This window comes from Aplidium turbinatum, chromosome 8, assembly GCF_918807975.1.
Source record: "Aplidium turbinatum chromosome 8, kaAplTurb1.1, whole genome shotgun sequence".
NCBI classification, from domain to species: Eukaryota; Metazoa; Chordata; class Ascidiacea; order Aplousobranchia; family Polyclinidae; genus Aplidium; species Aplidium turbinatum.
The window spans coordinates 26,785,952-26,806,451 of NC_137479.1; the positions used below are offsets into that span (position 1 = coordinate 26,785,952).

At 37.0% G+C, this 20,500-nt stretch overlaps 1 protein-coding gene across 1 annotated transcript; it reads right to left on the reverse strand.

Moving 5' to 3' along the window:
- Window positions 1-442: 442 nt before the first annotated feature.
- Window positions 443-15,491, reverse strand: LOC145776210 (sodium-coupled monocarboxylate transporter 1-like). The gene is made up of 10 exons (XM_082587612.1): window positions 15,349-15,491; window positions 13,967-14,077; window positions 8,229-8,319; window positions 7,468-7,653; window positions 6,724-6,878; window positions 5,817-6,286; window positions 5,001-5,161; window positions 3,396-3,738; window positions 2,177-2,323; window positions 443-1,183 (listed from the first exon to the last, which is right to left on the reverse strand). The coding sequence occupies exons 1-10, from the start codon at window positions 15,489-15,491 to the stop codon at window positions 1,146-1,148; spliced, it is 1,845 nt and encodes a 614-aa protein (XP_082443738.1). The 3' UTR covers window positions 443-1,145.
- Between the last annotated feature and the right edge of the window lie 5,009 nt (window positions 15,492-20,500).

The window sequence follows — 20,500 nt, forward strand, 5'->3', positions numbered from 1 at the left end:
TGGCTGATACAGCCCTCGATGTACAATGATGTTCCAGTTTGATCGATCTCGTGCGTCTTGCCAAATTTTAGTAGGGTTTTTGATTTGTGGTTGAAAATTGTGCAAAAATGTGAATCTGAGGTCCTCTTGACCGTTTTCCTATTATTTTTCCACTTAAAGATAAATCTTCAAGTTCGCCTTTCCTTATGCTGTGACCCAAGAACTTCAGTTGTCGCATTTCTATAGATCTCATTATCTGCTGCTCCTGGCCCATCTGTTGGAGAACTGCTCTGTTGGTTTGAAAAGCTGTCCATGGAATTTTAAGAATTCTTCGGTAAAACCACATTTCTGCAGCTTCAAGCTTTTTCGGGTTTTTGTCGTTAGCGTCCAGGTTTCACATCCGTACATCAAAATTGACCAAACAAAGCATTTTAACAAACGAATTTTTAATTGCCACGTGAAAACCACGCAGTGCAGCCTAAATCGCAACACCCAGTTAAACACACTCTCTGGAATTGCTGTGCAGTGTACACTGTACAAGTGTAGCCTACACCCACACTAACTTACAGTATTACTTCAGAAATATCACATGCTGTTGTGAAGGGTCTAAAATGAAGCCCCGTAGACTAAATATAACGTAGAGTTCAAGTAAAAATAAGAGTTTTCCAGATACCACCGCAATGACTTGAAATTGAGACAATGATTTAGCTACAGTAGAAGCATAATCGTGACACGACCTTTGCACTAGTAAAAACCCCTGGTAAAAGCTTATTGAAACCATCTTGGTTTATGTTCGACAACACTGACGTCATACTTTTGGTTGCTTCCAAAATAGCACAGAACTATGTTTTTATAGCCACGGTAGTGGGAATGGGAACAATAAAACCTGATGCATGGCCTACTACAGATAGCAGGCGGCCGCTAGAGGCGGCCATGCCTGATGTTCTAAAAATTGCAATGCAGAACGTCGCTTACAGCGTAAGCAAATAGTCTTATGCCGATTACCCGATTCACATTAACTTTAGGCCTAAATGTGGATAACAAGGCATGCCTAACGACGGATAGTCAGCCATGGGTCAACACATATTAGTCGAGTTATTTTTTTGCAACGAAAGCGTTGGTGTTAGCTATTGATTTTCGGGACTTTGCTTTCCTGTTCGAGCTCTTCACACTTCCGAAGAAACAGTGCTGGTATTTTTATTATCTGCAACAACAAAAAATAATTCACTTAAGTTTTAGTATTGTAGCCTATTGTATGCGCTTTTGCCAAAGTTTTTTGGCGAAATAGTTTTGGTATTGTCGATACAGTCTGGGACAGTAAGTCAACCGCTTTTTGCATTGATTTAACGTCTTCAGACGTTCAATGACGTTTGTACAGCTAGTAAAATCCACAATTTTCACATTGGTTACTTTGGTAGACATTGATTAGACATTGAATCAATGTGCAAAAAGGTAGGTTTTCTATCTGGGTGACTTTAGGCTACCTCACGCATGGCATCACAAGAAAAGCTCATGAAAGATTTCAAAGCAGACTGAGACCTAAAGTAGAACGCAAGCCAGAGCACACCTTTAATAATTTCAAAAAAAGTGTGTGATGGCTGGGATCAGCCCAAACACGAAGTTAACAAGAAAGTTTGATATATATCAAAGCTGGAAAATTGCTACGCAATCGATATGTTGGATATACGTCTCAATACTTTGATCTTGTTGCAAAATTCACGTTCCCTGGTTCACAAACAGCAGATTTAAATCTTTGACGTTCGGTTGGCCATCATCTCAGGACTAGGCCTATGCGTTCAACGTTTAGTAAAAAAGTCATTCTGGATTACGTACCTACAATACAAGATTTCAAAGTCGTGATTACATAGGCCCTATCTAATTTTTGCATTTTTTACATCCAAAACCCAGAAGTTTTACTCTTGTGTAGCGACAAAAACACTACGTGGGCGCAATTTCAGAACTATCATAGGCCTACTGAATTGGAAATGACCTTCAAATTGCCAGATTTGAGCCTTTATAAACCAAATTTATATGTCACTTAACTGCTAGAATCTCACGATTCAATGAGAAGGTTGGACAAGACAATAAATGATGTTGTCATTTTTTACGTTACTTTGATATCACCCGATAATGGTACAACTTTGCTACTTTGACATGTAAAGTAAACTAGCCCATATATTTCAAATGGTCTATTTGCCATATGATGTAGTCTCTTTCTTTTCGTCATGCAAAACTCCACACCACATAGCTCGTTTGAACTTTTCAGGAAGGCATTTAAAAATGCTATGGCTAAAAAAGGGATGAATTAGTTTCGGATCGACATCTTTTTGAGTGCGAAGACCTCCTGTAATATACATAGAGAATTGTTTTATTAGAGAAATATTTAGAAGAATCTAAATGAGCAGTTCACGTTTTTATAACTTTTTAAGAGGCGGCAATGTAGGCCTACTGCAAACTATTGTGTTGAAAGTGATAGCTATGGAAATGTTGGCCCAACTCACTTCTTAAGCTTCCTAAAATGGTAAGTTTGCAGAATTTAAACGGGTAGTCCGAAGTTTGATCAGATAGATCAGACAAGCAATAGGCCTACATAGTTAGTTCATTTTCTACTACATTTTGTCTGCAACGTCTTTCAATTCACTTTAAAAATAACGAAGCAGCTCGACATTGAGCTATTATCCCATCCCCCCTCCCCGATAGCTCAGTTGGTTAGGGCGTGACTTCGTTAACTAAAAAGCTTCAAGATTAAGTAGTATATAACTTTGTGAAATTTTATTTTGTATGTTATTCGCTCTGACGATGCGCATTGCCATGGCGCGCGAAACGTCAGTGAAGTAATAAACCATCCTGTTTGTTGTTTATTTACTTTCAATTTCATCAGATGAACGTTGCAACTAGTGCTAGAAACAATCTATTTTTATTAGGCTATGTAGAAAGGAGTCAGCACAAAGCTAAGTAGCCTATAGTCTATCCACTATAGCCTACAGTAGAACAGCGAGCACTGAGTTTTGCTAAACACAACGGTGTGTGGCATTCACACTAGCAATTTTTTCCGTTCAACAAATATTTCTCGGCAGCCAAGGGCAGCACGAATTGACTCCATGTGTTGTTCGTGAAGCTGGGATCTCCAGTATATAACATCACTAATAATTTATGCCTAAGACTCTTTGCTGCTGCTATTTAGAGCAGATTGAAATCTTAGAGTCGTGGAAGGAAAAATACAAACAAATTGCAGCAGCAGCTGTCGCCAAGTGTGTAGCTTACACCATGTAGAAGGAACGATTTGCATGGGATTCAGTTAAAAATTGTCTATTGTACACTGTACAGTATCTTTAAAAAATAAAATTTTTGTTGAAAACATTACAACACCAAATATTTACTGGCTTACAAAAGTAAAAGTACTTTTCGTAACCTACCTGTAGCCAAGCTTACTAGTATTCCAACAACCATACCAATACAAAATCCAAATGCAGTGAGATACATATAAGACATGGCATAGAGATCAGCAATTGGTGGGCGCTCTGTGACAACTGGGAGTTGCGAAATTGTTGTTATGTTTTCCAATGGCGTTATCGTCGTTAAAAACCTTTGAGGGATAAAAGTGGTGTTTCCTGTTATATTGTTGATACTAGGATCTACGCAGCCTTCTGTTGATTGCGATAGCACCTTTTTGAATTCATTTGGAACCGGATATTGAATTTTTCCGCAGAAAATCCATACAGTTGCCGCAGCCGCTGATATCATCCCAGAAAGTGCGCCCTTGTAAAAAAACAAAACAATTAAACTTACATTTCTTACAAGCAATAGCAATAAATTTCAAAAGGGAACAAGTAGCCGCAGTAGGCTAGGGGAAGGTTTGGTTAGTTGAGCCGGGTAACGGTTGATCCATCCGGTTTTATCGCAACGGCGTGCATGATTAGTCAACCGTTTTATAACAAAAATATGGAAAAACTTAAAGTCCATCAGCACATGTAGTTTTAGGGATTTTCTACAAGCAGAAAAATTGTGAAGCAGTTAAATGTAAAATGGTATAGTAAAAGTAGTTTTGAGAGAAATAAGAAATGTGTTATTTTTTCCTACGATGTTTCATGGTTGTCTTAATCGAAGTTCTGGGATAGGTAAGGGTAACTTACTCTTTGTTTTAGTAGTTCTCGTTGCTTGATTAGCCAGTTGGTTCTTGGAAAATTTTCATGAATTTTGCAAATGGCGGCGGTGTTAACAGTTGAGCCACTTGCAATGTTCACGGTTGAGCCATGTGTTTATCATAAGGACTTTAGTTTATGAGCCGAAAGTCCTTACGTACAGCCCTAATTTTGTTGTACCGTACTGTAATTGATGCGTAGAACTGGTGGCGTAGCCGGGGGGCGGTCCACTGCCCCCCCTTAAACTTCCATAAAAGTAATTCTTTCTGTAATGCGCCAGTTTGAGGGTAATTTTTTTAGCACTCCCCCTTTATAATTTTCTCGATAGCAACGCCACTGGTTAATATTATTGGTTTATTTGCAAGATGTTCAAGAGAAGAGTTTATTGTGTTTGCTGCAGATTGAGCTTTCTTTTGGGATATCTTTTGGAAGTGAAATAATAGTGGATCAACCGTGAACAATGGGTGGCTCAACCGTGAAACTTAGGGTATCATTTGAGCCGGCTGAATGTCAATTTCAAAATGCCGATAAATGATATGAATAAGGGTCAATCGCAAACACAAACATGCTCACAAGAACGGCATAAGATTGAAATTTATCATGATGGATTCGGATTTTTGGTAAAGTTTGTCGTTAAATTTTTATTGCAGAAACATCGATTTCTGGCTCAACTAACTAGACCTTCCCCTAATGGTTTGGTTTAAACACATTGTTTGTTAGATGAACACAACAATTTATAGGCTAATGAACAATTTTAGAAACACAAATTTCACAATTACAACATGCATGTTGCATATTAACCTGTTTATGACAGTTTATTTCTATTGGCACGCAAAGGCTATTGATGCGATTATAAAAGATATTGGATAGCCCACTTACCCATGTGTTAGCAAAAGGAAACAACACTCCGAGAGTGAACACAACCACAAGAGGAGCTCCAGCCAGACTGAGAACGCTTATGGCTGCTTCCAATATTCCTCCAAGTTCCGATGTGAGCCAAGCGAACAAAATGCACAGAAGACCATAGAAAATAACTAAACCTATATGCATATACTTTGATGTAGTTATCTTAATCACCACCATTACTTGAAAATATTTTTAACAAATGCCTTTTAGTAGAAGAAAACATATTTTCTATTTAATTGCATGTATATATGCACTACAATTGCATGCATACATAAAATCTCATTGAAAATGTTTACTGAAAGAATAAAAGGGTCATGTAAACTATGGAAAATGGGGACATGTGGCTCGCTGGCCACCCATTGCTCACCCCTGGTCTAGTCCGTCTCTAATAACAAATCATTAGTTTGTTAAAAATGTTGATATAACTTTTACAAATGTTAAACTAGTGCAAAAAAACACTGATGTTCTGACTAGGACCTGATGACAAGCAGCACAAGCTACGTTGCTTCAACAAATAATTCTGTATAATGTAGCATTGAAATTTATGTTCTTCATGATACGTAATGACATAATGTTGCTTTGTGGACAACCATACGTGATAGGCTAATTTTGCTGATACTGTAGGTTACAATTATTTGTTTTCGAGATCCCGTCAATGAAATGGAATGCTCTATCGAGCATTTTTACAATACAACAAAGGTAACTTTTTAGTGAAACGTATTTGTCTATACAACGGATTTTTTAGTAATAAAAGCAAAGTGAAAAGAAAACATTAAAAATACTACTGACCTCTTGATATCCACGTGTATCTTGACTCTGTCCAGTTAAAATATGGTTTAAGAAAATCCTGTACCGTAACACTTGCCAGGGCTGTGATAGCTGTAGATACTGTGCTCAAACTGCCAGAATACACTGCAGCAATAAAAACGCCTGGCATCCCTGGGTAGTCTCTGAATAATTCGAGCACCATATAAGGCATTAATTGGTCAGGTCCAGATAATCCCGAGGACTCCACACTTAGCGGATCACAACTGTGGTAATATCCGTACATCACTACGCCACAAAGAACTGCCAAAGCGTTAAGAACAAATATTCCAACGTAATTAACCATAACTGCAGTTTTTGCAGCCTTTGCTGATCGACAGGAAAGATATCTTTGCACTTGAGCTTGATTTACGGCGTACAAGGCTAGAGTAAGAAAAGATGAACCCACCGCAACCGTCCAAACAGTGTGTCTAATCCGAGGATCGGTGTCGAAACTAAAGAAAAAAATATCCTTTATTTCTATAATTATGATGTTAGGAAACTATTTTTATGAGCAGAAATTACATGACAAAATAATTCGATAAAATCCCTTAGTATCCTAAGAGACAAGATCTTAAAAATGAAATTGGCTGCTGATCTAAAAACAAAATCAAAGGCAGTTTTTGCACCTTGGCCAAAGCCCAATTTTGTTGCAAAGTAAGTTTGTTTTTGAAACAAAAAGAACTTGTATAAAACTTCATATAGCCTGCCTTTGAACTGAGAAACGTTTCAAATCACAGTACAAGCAATTTTTTTCGCAACATTTCCAATAGACCTCCTTCTATGAGCCAAATTGGTTGAATAAAGTGCAGTTTTGTTATTGCTATCATAACAGCTTTAAAAATGTTTAAGTCGGTTGAATGTATAGTCTATACATGTGATTTTTTTTTACTTCCAAAATTCTATTCGACTTCCTTGTTCAGCATAACTCCATAAGCGTTGGATTCCTCCCTTGGCCAGGTTTGCTTGGATAAGGACGGATATAAAACCAATTAACATAATAAGCAGTTGCAATGCATCTGTCCAGATGACAGCCTTCAAACCTCCCTGTATTGCAAGAAAGTATAAGTTGATGAAAATTTTATTTTATACAGGACCATGCCTAGCGATAGAGTGGAAGGCTTGAATGAAATGTAAGCCCATCCTTTTCCATTTTTAAACATATAAACATATATCATTGTCAAGACACAACCTTACAGCACACCATCTAACCAATGTAGCGGAGGTAAATTCCTCCCATTGCAACCACGCGTACGACTACGGTAAGCTAAAGACTTAAGTTTTTGGAAATCTAAGGTCAATTTTTTTGCAAAACTGTCGCAAAACAGCAACATTGTAAGCTTGTAGGCCTACAAGTTAGTGTGATAAGAACAATAGGCCTACATTGAAGAGAGATCTGTTTCTGCTAAAGAAAATTATGTGACTATTAAATTATAGCAGTTCTTAAGAATATAAAGTTATAAAATTGTAACTTAAATAGTTATTAAAACGCCCGTTTCCAAGACAGGAAACACAAAGTAAAAACGAATTTGTATATCTATTTTATTGATTTTGTTGAAAACGACTTCAGTCAAGGCACAATACTAAAATTCTGTTCAAAATGAATTTCAAATTTATTTCAATCAAAAAGACGCACAAGGGAGCTGTAGATAATGCAAATTATTCCTGTGGACACAGCAGCTCCCCACAAGTTGAATCCAGTCACTACATGAAGAGCTAAAGCAGGAGCAAAAATAACGATCCCAACATAAAGAACAGTCTGAACCAAATAAATGAACGTGGCCACAATTCGAATTCCTCTGTGAAAACGTAACTCCAAATACTGTAACGACAAAACATAATATTTTTTTTAGTAGCTTTTGCCTAACAATAACAAATAGTAGCTTATACACTGCAGCTTAAAAGTCGATAAACTCACACTCGAATAAAAATGTCAATAATTTTTTGTTATACTTTATACTGTAACATTCCTGCAGTAGTAACTTGCTACGCATACTGCAATGGGTTAATGAATACGCACAAACTATTTTTTATCTTGGCTGTTTGGTCTTTTGACATGTCAATCATGCAAGATCGACACTTCATGTTTTCCTGACCACCAGCTGAAATAGCACCCAAACTCAAATTCATAAAAATTTGAAAGCAGAAAACGCAAACCTGATCTACGGGATTTGCAAACTTATCTTTCGGACGGAAACATGATTTGACGTAACAGCAACTGAATAGTCTGTGTGGATTTTAAATATCTCATTTAATTTTTGTGCAAAATTGTCTGCATCATTTCTCCACAGATATTCATTTTATTTTTGTATCCAGGCGTAACCTATGCCTGCTTAGGCAATTAGGCGCACCCCTCATAATTCTAAATTGGTTTAGAACTTTAGTAAGCTGACAAACCTGATATACGCTTGTTATCCCGGAGTTGAAATAAACAGGAATGAAAATTTCAGTAGTAATCACCGCAGACACGAAGTATCCCACCACGCTCCTGGATTATAATAAACATCATTCAACCGCAATTGAGATTTGCTGGAAGTTATGTTTAAAATTACAGCAGTAGGCTAATCAGCGGCAAACTGACAAAAGATAATCGGCCATATTAGAATGTATGGGAGCTCATGATGCAACAAGAACTGTGAAATTGAAATGCGTAGCCTGTTGAATTTGGGTGTGTTCTTCAAAAATTGACTAATTTTAGTGCTTTAAACTGTTCAACAAGAAATAGTTCAAAAAACAAAACTTTGATTCTTATGGAAGCAATTTTTTTTTACTTCGGTTTCGAGTCGTAGGCTATCAGTTAAAATAAAGTTTCATTTGGTCTACAGAAGGCTAGTAGTATTTGTTTCAAAAATTCCACGTTGCAAACAATCGTCTATACTCTATACGATAGTGTAGTTCTGTTGTGCCCCACTTTGTTAGGGCTACCATACGTCCTCTTTTAAGAGGATTTGTCCTTTTTTTTTAAGAAAAATGAACTGTCCTCCGAGGATACTAAAAAATGCTCAAATTTCCTCTTTTTTGAGAGTTTGGGTTTTCATGATTATATTTTCAACGGCTTAGAGGCTATATTGTTTTCTAAACATTTTGTATAGGCTACTAATGTAACATGCCGATTTATAAATTCTATAAAAATTGGCGTATTTTATGAAACTGTTATTAAACGTTCATTGCCTGGTTCACTGTAAGATATTAAACGACATTTAAAGGCCATGCTCACACTTTCACAAACAAATTCTTCTTTTACCTAGGCTACATACGTTTTATATTATAACAACGCTTGTAGACATTGTTGATTACCAACTCAGTTTGGTTCGTTTGTTACTTGAAACAAATCGAAACAGTGTCTATAAGTGCAATGTGTAAGTTATAACACCTAACCTACAGCAAAAGAAATCGTCGCATGGATAGGGTACAGCTTTGCAAGGAAAGGGACAGATTTTTAGTTCACGCCGTTTTTAGCATCTTAACGATTATTTGCAGCCTACTGTTTTAATCATATTTCTTGCAAGTAGGCTAATTTAACAATTTCATTAAGGCTGTCCATTCCTTGTTGAAAAAAGTTAAGGCTTGGCTACCTGGAGATCGTGCCTGATTTGTCACACTTTGCAGATTTTTGCGTTCATGTCTGTCTGACTGAAACTGTCTAAAAATTAGGTATTTTTTTCACTTTTTGCTGACTCACCCTTTCAGTGCGTGTACCCGGTGTTACCGGGTATAGCAACATGTCGGTGAAATGCGTGTACCCGGTAATACCGGGTAGTCAGTTAAAACCTTGTTAAAGCTAGTTATTGACTTGCACGCGCCAGCTTGGCTTGTTTTTATGCACTAGAAGTTATTTGTAGCTGTTTCAAAACGTCAAACTTTAAAATGTCGGGGAGCAATGAGCGAGGTAGTCGATTCAATGCGGAGGAAGCGGTAGGTCAAATTTTTGATGACACAGACAGCGAGGACAATTTTGATATTGCTGATAGAGAAGTTTCGTTTCCGCGTGTTGACTATGACAGGCCGGGGAGTGATTGGGAATGTGATTTGAATGATTTTGATGATTTACATCTTGACGATAGATCCATGGATGTGTCTCCCGATTAAGAGGGTGGTCGTCGTCGTCGTGTGAGCCTCTGGGGCCGAGGGTGTATCCTTTTACTACCCTAGATTCACGATGTTTCCGGACTACACTGGAAGGTTACTAGAGAGCAGCCAGTCTTTGGTTTCATCATCCATGACACGCAGACCTTCCACTCCATTAGATGGCTTGAAGATGGAACAGTCATTGATGATGTGGTCTGCAGTCTGTTCCTCGGCATCACAGTCACAGGAACAGGCCATTCCCCGTTGGTGCATGGTTGAGCGGAAAAGCCCGACGCTCGTACGAAGACGATTGAGGCGCACCCATGCCTGTTTTGGTAGCGTTAGGCCGATGGGGCGTGTGTCGGCGTCGGGGCTGAACGAATAGAGTCTGGTGGCGCTTGACTTCCATTTAGGCGCTTTTTGACTTCCTTTCCATTCGTGGCGCTTGACTTCCATTTATGGTCCGCCCAAGTAGCCGCATTTATGGTCCGCCCAAGTTTGCCCTGACTGTCCAAGCTAGCCAGGCCTGCATGCAGATAAAGATTTCTTTAGGGTTTTCCACAAAAATTGGATTATTCTGTAGCTGCACCCAGGGCCGGATTTAGCTGATGGGGGGTCGGGGGCACTTTTAGATCGGAGGGCCCCCGGACAAAATTTGTTTTTAGCTCCGTCGGCGCGAAAAACCACCTCTACGTGTACAGTAGCAGTAATCCAGAACTGCACAGCATTTTGCAGAAATTTCAAAAACACAAAATCACATTTTTTCTACGTCGGGGGGCCCTTCAAAAGGGGGGCCCGGGACACCTGCCCCTTCCCTAAATCCGGGCCTGGCTGCACCTGATGAAGAAAACAGAGATTCATTAGACGTATAGCTTACGAGTAAATGTCCAAATTATGTTCTCACCAAACTCAACAGCCTCAAGTTTGTACTGTGAAAGAAAGCAAAAACATTTATTGAAAAGCATTATGTGATAGAAGACTACAATCACTATGTACAAACTATAACTATTTTTCAATGTATCTTTCATTTTTTACATGGTATTACATGGTTCTTTTTGTCCGTTTTGTGTATTTTTATCCATTTTCAGTGAACAACAAGACATTCCAACAACATTTTACCAGAAAAAAACTTTGTTTACATATTTTCGAAAAATTGAAGCATCTAAAATGGCTGCCACGAAGTCACGTGACAATCTATCTGTGCAAAATTTTTAAATTTTCCTTTTTTATTAGTCCAACCTTTTTTTAAATCTAAAATACAAAAGAAATTTTCAAAAAGCTCTTATAGGAGCTTATTTTTTTCACATTTATTACAAAATGCATATTTTTTTCAAATTTTTTTTTTTTTTAATTTATTACTTTTTTTTACCAGTTTCATTTTTTAAATGTTATTCAGTAATTGATTTTGTTTGTTTTGTGTATCTTTATCCATATTTAGTAAGCAAAAAGACTTTCTAACTACATTTCATTACAAAAAAAACGTTTTCTTCACAAGTTTCACAAAAATTAAAAAATCCAAAATGGCTGCCATGACGTCACGTGACAATCTACCTGCGCAAAAGTCTAAAATTTTGCCTGTTTTTATTAGTCCAACCTTTTTCAAAATCTAATACACAAAAGAAATTTTCAAAAAAGCTCTTGTAGCACTTTTTGCACATTCATTTGAAAATGCATATTTTTTCCTAAAAAAAGGCTTAGCACAGGGACTAGACATACCTATAGCAGCGAAAGGGTTTAGCTTGGTATGAAATCTTTTGTTGTCTAGGAAGCACTAAAAATGAGAAAAAATAAGTTAAACGTTCAGTCAGTCTGTTTTCTTGTTTTTTGTGTTTTTTTTGGTAACTTTTACTGCGTAGGTCTATAGTACTATAATGATCTAAATTCTAAAATGATGTAAACGATTCTTCAAGCGTAAAATTCTACTCGCTGGCGAAACGTGTCCTCTCTTTAGGTGATGAAAATATGGTAGGCCTACACTTTGTGAACAATGAAACAACGACAAATCTAGAAACAATTGTTCTATTCGCGGTGTGAGCGCTTGAACTGTGTTCTTTGAGGAACGCTCGTATTCCTTTAGTGCAGGGGTGGACAACCTTTTTAACAGTAGGGCCAGTTAGGAAAATGTAATGCTTACAGGAGGGCCGCACATCAAATAAACACTAATTCATATTTTCAGCGATGGAGTTTTTCTAATTGGAATTTTGTACAAGAATGTCATCCTCCTGCAGTGAATTGAATTCAAGCTCAATTCATTTCTACAGGCGCAAAATTTATTTCACAGGTACAGGGGAGTGAAAAGACGGTCATATCACTTTTTAAGTTTCGAAATTGTGTAAATCGAGATGAAAATAATAAAACAAAAATAGCCTTAATTTAAATAGCCTTATTTGGGGAAAAATAGCTGGAAGAAGATGAAGGGCTGCACAAAAAATGGAAAGGGGCCGCATGCGGCCCGCGAGCCGCACGTTTTACACCCCTGATTTAGTGGATGAAATTAATCTACAGATTACAACACTTCAACAAAGGGAAACCTCACTATCTCTCGGTTTTCAGGCCTGCGTCAACGGCTTAAAGCCTCTTGAAGCAGCCTTTTCGAAAATGGCGACATTAAGTTTCTGAAGAGACTTTTTCAGTTCGAGGATAAAAATTTCCACAATCAATCAGTTACCACATTTCCAGTAAAAAAAAAACAACCAGCGCATCGGTTGCAACTATGCGTGCTTTTTTGCCAACAATGACGCAGTCAACATATCAAACTGGCTCAGAAAAGGGGTTTGGTTTTATAAAATAACTTTCTGGTCTAATGGGCAAAACCAGAAAGTTAGCCAGAAACAACCGAATACTTCAAGGTAAGAGTTAAAGGCTTCATTACGAAAGAGAATGTTCTTGTGCAAAGTTTACGTTGTCCTTGAGTGATCACATACAGTACAATGTCATGCTTTAGCAAAACCTTCAAGCTAAATTATCAACTTTAAAATAAATCAAACCCTAATTCTTAAAACGTTATTTGAATTGGAGTTCACAAACTCGGCAACTACAAAAAAAAAAATCGTTTTGAATGTGGTCCACAAAAACCAAATGGTAAACAACTCGAAACGGCAAAAACTTTAAAATTGATTCCCGGAACACCGATCCACAATTTACCGACGTTTGTCAGTCCGAGGATAAAGATTCAAAGCTAACCAATCATATTGTGAACTTAAACTTGAGCTATATTCTGCACTTTCCCAGAATTGGTCTAACAGCATGAACAAAATATGTGTATGTGCAATCATGAAAAAAAATGGTTTGGGGCTTGACTTCAATCTCAAACTAAACCTTGCAACTTTAACCTAAACAGAAATCTAATCTTTAATTTGATAAGACCTCACTTCGTGCAATATTCGTTTCGTTTTGAATTTTTGCTTTGTAGAAACATTGATGCTGCATAAAAAAAATTCTCCATCAGTTTCTTTAAAATAAAACTACCAGTGTTAGAAGTAGTAAAGGCAAAACGATTTACATTTAATCAAAATATGTGCTTGTTTCAACTAGCATAAAAAGAAATCAAGCACGAATGAGAAAAATATGCTAATGATTTGGTAATAATTGAAAAGTTAAATGAATGTAACTGAGACAAACTATGTTCCCCTTCCGTTGCAAAAAATTGGCATGGACGACAAACTGTAGATCATATCATCAAGTCTACATCATATATCTGTATAGATCATACCGCAGGTCAAACAGGAGTGAAGCCTGCAGGAGTAAATGACAAAAAATACAATGCAGGCTTGATGCAGATTTTGGCGTCTATTTCAACTCACAGTTACAGTGTTGCAGTCCCATGTGTAGTTAAATTTAAACTTGATCTCTAGATTTGGGAAGTAGCAAATACACAAGGTTAAACAATAGCTTCCGGTATAACAAACTGATGCAATATGAAGCAATATATACAAAAAACAATGCACTACTGTAACTGTTCAGTTCAGATTATTTTGTGACTTTATCAATGGTTCAGATTGTTTGTCGTTTCGATGGTTAGAGATAAATGAACTGAAATAAAAATATAGTATTTGCAATTCACTCACCAAATATACATTGTCCCGTACACATAAGTCTCTGCTGGAGTTCCTAGTACAGTTACTGCCGAAAGAAACGATACGCTCAGGGAAAATGCCACAGGATAAGGCGACATTGACCTAAAAATGTCACAGTTTGCGAGTTAAACAAAGTAAAGAAAATTACATTTCTTATGAGAAACAAAACAAAAAAAAAAACAATGAACTTACAGAATATACTGCGTAAGGGAGAATGTATAAAACATATTCTGACTTCAACATACAATGGCTTGAATTTCGTGTAAAACAATATAGTAAAGAAAAAGGCGCTTTACATACAGTATTTAGTAAAATAAAGATATAGGCTACTGTGTACTGTGGGTTGACTGTAATAAAATGCCGAAAATATACAGTACAGTAGATAGTATTGATATTTCAAGAATAAATTGTAGCAATTGCTGATAAAGTGCTCAATGCTGCAAGCAAAGCTAATACAATTATAGAGATTAATCAAATTTCATTTGAATAAGTGTTGCGCCTGATGATTGCTTGGCCACCTAGCATGATACCATGGTAGCGCATGACTTTAGATTAGCCAGTTTAGATTTTATGTAATTAAATATTATTGAGGCGTATTAAATGCATACCCAGTATTGTAAACATGAAAGGCTAGCACAAATCAACTGCAGTTTACGTCATACAAGTATGTATTTCAAGGTTTCCCAAGAGATCATGTTTGCATGGTCGTAATTTCAAAGCTAACTGAACACGTGTACGCGCTCTGCAAAGCCATGGAAGGCTTTCCATAATGAATAAAGTAGTGAAATATTGATTGGACAAGTTAGGCCTATGCAAGGCCGTTAAAAGGGTAATTCTGGCCCTGTACCAACGAGATCCTCACGCCCAAAATCAAGACACATCTTAGATGCGCTATGTCTGAAACATAAACGGTGATTTCTTGAAGTTTGTGGGCCCTTTGAAAAGATTAAGGTACCTAGATTTATCTCGAGTCCAAAATAACCCTCGACCCTCCAGACATTCCTACAGGGCCTGTGTAATATGTTAACAATTTCCTTAGGCTACTTGTTGCATAATCAAACTGCGTCAACTACACTCACAAACGCTGCAGTTCGTTACGAAATTCGACTTTCGAAGCACAATAAAGTTACATAATAAAATATATGACGTCTCTTTCACACAAGAGTGTGCCATGCCAAAGTGAATAATATTGTTTCCAACGTAAAAATGTCATCGATCACTCAACTCTCAATAGTGCTGGAAAGGTTACCGAGAGTAGTGGAAACGTAGTCTTTTTTCGCTCAAAGATTTGCAAGGATATCGGATTATTCTTGCGTACAGGTTATCAATGATGGGATTTTTGTGTTCAACCGGGCTGCTAATAGGCTGCTTACCTTCCAGCAAGAAGGTATTCGTCAGTGCTTTGCTTTCTTCTGTCTTTGAAGGCGAAAAAGAACCCAATTGCAGTTGAAATAAAAAGCATCAGCGCAAACACAACATAATCTCCAGCCACGAAAGTTCTGTCAGGGGCAACCATTTTGGAAAATTTGCAGAAAACTACAAACGTTTTTCTTTCGAATGAAACACGGTTGATTTTTCAAATTTTTAAGCAAAATTGTCTGTAGACTTTGAAAATCTGCAAACAACAAAAGGTTGTCAACAAGCTGGTTTTGATTTAACATTATTGGCATTGAAGTTTCACTTAATTTACTATATTTTTCTTATTTTTACCATTGTTTTGAAGCCAAAAAAATACATGTTTGATTTCCTTTTGCTCAATAACTACTTTTCTTTGACCACTAAGACTTTTAATTTTATCTCATATTTATAATGTGTGAACACCAAATTACCATCATCACAATGCCGCGACTACGCAAGGCTTTTGTTTTATCTAGCCCTCAATAAACACTGATTTTACATCTTTGAATACTACACCTCAAGTTGAAACAAAGCATAACAAGACAGTAGGCAAAGACGCGATTCCTGCAATGATGTTGTTTGATCTGTAGACACATGTTATAGCAATACTACAATGTGGTTGTGATCACTTACTTTAGAACTGCTAACTGTTTTCTATCAGTTTTCATCATCAGTTTCCTATCATAGCCTATTCTTTTTTTTACCCGCTAACAACACTATCGGTGGGCTATAATGTGTAAAAGACTTTGCTATGATCTGACTTGAAACCAAACCAAAAGGCTAACCGAATCAGAGAAGAAAGCCTTTACATTCTTCGATCAAAACTTACTAAAAACTTTTAGGTCTTATTTACGTACTTTTCTATCTCTTTTCAATAGATGATTCATTCAAAATGAACAACAGAGAATAACCACAAAAATTATTGTTCTTCTACCCCTTCATGCCCGGTTTGCTTTGTGGATTTTTAAGTTTAATGGTAACCAACAAGCAAAGCAATTGGTTTTGCAGTGAACTAAACAGGGTTGCAGTATCATGAAACAACGAGTGAAATACCAAGAAAAGTATAAATAAGCATTGCAAAGTACTTTAGTTTTAAAAAGATATATATTTTTGCAAATTTCTGTTTGCCAACCAGCAAATGCACAGGTCAAATGCTATAATCCTACCCCTCAAGTAGCATTTTGTTATCGGCAAACCGTTGAAATATTTTGCTCATTAAGGTTGAGTTAAATTCGATAAATTTTTGAAAGGGTAGTCGTAAACTTCTGACCCCAAAGAAACTATTTCTACGATAGGTTTAAATCACTTGAAGGGTTACAAACAAATAAAGAAAAGAATTTTAACCGTATGTTCAAAATTATACCCATACATTTAGCTTACCACTAGAACGGCCGAAAAAAGTATAACCTACCTCCAACGGCTGCTGGTGTCGAAATCGACACTTTTCAAAAGAGTTTATTTTTCCGCAAAATTAACAGTAAGGGTTCGTTTTATTTTACACTGATAAAATTATCTAAAGCACTTATTACTTTTGTCACCTATTTGCGCTCTTCATTTTTTGGTTTCAGACCAAAGTTATGACGTTGGCTACCAGGTTTTGATCAGTTCGAATCTTGACTGTATCTGTATCTTGACTTTGTACGATGACCTAAATATACAACAGAGCGACTACATAATTATCATAAAAATAGCACAAAGTTTTCTTATTTAGGAGAAAAGTCAAACAAACCAACAAACACTTTACGCAGTGCAGCCTGGGCACTCTGTAACTTTCCAGTCACCATTACCATACTTTCCACAAGTTGGTTTTCGACAGTGGCGGCAATTGGTAACTGTGTTGTGTTTGCAATAATGTCCAGCACATTTTCTGCGCTTTCTAGATGGTCGTCCTTAATTGCTCTTCTTCTCTCTGCACTGTCGGGTTTAGTTTCAGTACATGAGCAGTTCTCAGGCTCTCAATGAGCTGGAGGATAAAATCACGTTGGCTGATGTTGCTACAGGAAATTTTTCTAAAAATGATCCAAAAGTCCAAAGCTGCAATATCTAGCATATTTGCCCAAACTGCAAGAGGCCATCTTCTGCTTGCTGCAGTGTGTTGTATTTTCTTGCCATTTGGTCAAACACATCAACTGCTACTTTGGTCTCGTTATAAAAATCACACAGGGTTTCTTTTCTCTGTTGTATCGGTACTGGGGCCGTCATGCATAGTGGAAAGGAGATTTATATTTTTCTTTTGTTTCTACTTATAGTTTACAAGCATGCAGCTGTTCGTTGAATTATAGAGGAATTTACTGGAAAATCTTTCTCCTCCACTCTTGGTCATCTCCTTTGTCAGTCCTTTGCTGTCAGCCCGAACAGTTCCAACAATGATTATATTTCTTTTCTGTAGCAAACCAGCAAGATTTACCCTAGTAAAGAAGTTATTTGTTGTGACGTTGTACGTTGTATCTACATGTAAAGTCGTGGGCCGACATCTCCGCCTACCTTTTTGAAGACACAGTAAATTCTATAAATGATTACATGCATTGTATGGACAAGATTTATTATCCGTGTAAAATAATTCGAGTTTTCTCGATACTCTCGATCTTCCATTACGTGACGCGACAATTTATCAAAAGACAATTTATCGAACGACAGTTCATCGAACGACAGTTTATCGAAACGAGAGTTCACCGACCCACTGTTTATCGAAACGACAGTTTATCGGACGACGAATCTCCCGAAACAAATCTTATCTAGGGTTAGGGTTAGTCGTTCGATTAATTTTCGTTCGATGAACAGTCGTTTCGATAAAAAGTCGTTTCGATTAACCGTCGTTCGATCAATAGTCGTTTCGATGAACAGTCGTTTCGATTAATTGTCTTTGATAAACTGTCGTAGTGTCCTTCCACTAAGCCTACAGCAAAGCAGAAGTCTCGATTAGTGGGCTTGTGGGTTTTGTGGCCGTGCTAACTACAGACATATAGCCTACTACATGATTTACTATTCAGGCAGGTTTTAAATCTTTTAAGGTTTTGCCACCTTTTCCGATTCATTAATTAGCTGGTAGGCCTATATCGACTATTGTAGTTAGTAGTAGGCCTACGGTACCTTTTTCGTCCCGGACGAGTTAATGACGAAAAATAAAATTAATGGATAAATGATAATAAACGACTAGCAGTAAATCTTATCTCTGATTTCTCGTCTGTTCAAAACTACAGAATGTGGTAGACATTTTGGAACTCACAGTTTTTATATTGACAAAAAATCTGGCCACGCAAACAGATTTGTGAAAGGTGTCTGTAAACTCAGTAGCCTATGATGACCTAAAATCAAGCCGAGCGATGACACACATCAAGTCGAGCGTTGGACAATTACCATGCGAAACGCTATATGTAAGTGTAAAAACTATTGAATTAGTTATTTTCACACAGGAAGTCTTTTATACTATACAAATCTTTCTACAATTAAATTTGTATGAGGTGTTCTTTTTGACACCTCGGCCGTTAGAGGTATATCCGCACATTGTAGATAACATAAAAATATTTTTTTTTTTAAATAATACTGAACTATAAAGTGTAAACATATTTGGGAAGCTTCTGGAAGTTTGAAAACGATGCGATAGCAATTAAGGCCTAAAATAGTGCACTAAATTTCTAAAAGAGTCGATTTCGACACCTCGGCTGTTCTAGTGTTTAATAAAATAAAATCCATTATATCAACTTTTGAATTGCTTTCAATGTTCTAAATTTGTACTTTGTAAAATTTAAATTAAAGATACTTTCGTGCAATCGATGACAACAACTAATTGCTAGCCATGACTGAGTCGAAATAAATGAAGCATCCAAGAAAGAAATTTGCAATCACACTTAGATTAATCTGATGATATTTAAAGTTAAAGATAAGACAGTTCACGCGACCTTATCCTAGGAAAGATGTAATATGCCGACTGAATAGTCGATAAACTACAGCAAATTTGCGAATATAATACACAATTTTCAAGACCTAATAATGCTAATTCGGCAACTGTTTGCCCAGCAAAATAAACACATTCGCGATAACTCATGAAAAGAAGCTTTCCCAAAACAACTTGGATTCTGGTGAAGTGGTTTTCAAGCTTTCTGGATGTGACGCATCAGGAAAATTTATTGAATGTTTGACGTATCAGTATTTTGTCGTATCCAAGCTAATGCCAGGTAGTTAACGATTTGAATTGTAGAGGAGAACCCAGACAACATATCAGTCGTTTTTTTACATTGAATCAACGCCTGTAGATATTGAATCAATGTAAAAAACGACTAATTGGCTCTCTGTGAAGCGAGGTCGTCAGTGTCCGTGTCTATCTTCAGCAATGTCACGAAGTGTCTTTCTAAAGACACAGCCGAATGCTCAGGATAAGTGTCGAACCACCGTACTTCCGAGCGACGTACAATCGATCCTTTCATGCGGCTACGCTACCAATGACAAACTAATAAAGGGTTTTGACAATATTATTTTTATTAGCACTCCGAAAAACCTACAGCACGCGCCTAGTGCTACGTGGACTTGTTATTCTTGAAAATGTTTACTGAAAGTTGGGAGTTGCCTATGTTGTGAAACATATTAGGAAAAGCATGGTCCACTACCCCATAATTTCAACAAATTGCACGTGAAATTCTTTCAACTCCTTTCTGCTGAGTAAACATGCAAGCCCTAAAACTAACTAACCTTAAACTCGTTAAACTTGAGAAAGTGTCCAATTCAGTCCAAGTTCTACGTTTTAGCATTTGCTTTGTCATTATGTTACGATTTTTATAGGAGACTTTCCCCTCTACCAAAGGAAATTAGAGCTTATTATGTAGGATAAGTCAAATTACTACAGGTTTGTAAAAACGCAAATAACAAAACACCAGAAAAGCACCTAGCCCAAAAACCCACTGGGGCGTTCTAAACCGGAACTCTTGTGTCGGAGGTTGCATACAAACCTTGTGCTAATGCCAATATTACCACTGTTACTCTAAAATTATGAAAGGTCGCTAGTGGCTACTTTGCTCTGAAAGGTTAACGTGTTTTGTTGCAAAATAAATAAACAATTTTTTTCAAACATTGACACAGGATCAGGAGACCCATTTTTGATGTAAACACTGCCGTGACAGTGTAGTATTTGAA

What these genes read in the sequence shown, in the direction of transcription:
- LOC145776210 (XM_082587612.1), bottom strand. Translation starts at nt 15,491, where the DNA reads ATGGTTGCCCCTGACAGAACTTTCGTGGCTGGAGATTATGTTGTGTTT. An exon ending in AGTCGAATAGAATTTTGGAA is followed by an intron (nt 6,287 to 6,723) that starts GTAAAAAAAAAT and finishes TTTTTTCTTTAG; the next exon opens with TTTCGACACCGATCCTCGGA. An exon ending in TTCCTTTTGCTAACACATGG is followed by an intron (nt 3,739 to 5,000) that starts GTAAGTGGGCTA and finishes TTTTTTTACAAG; the next exon opens with GGCGCACTTTCTGGGATGAT.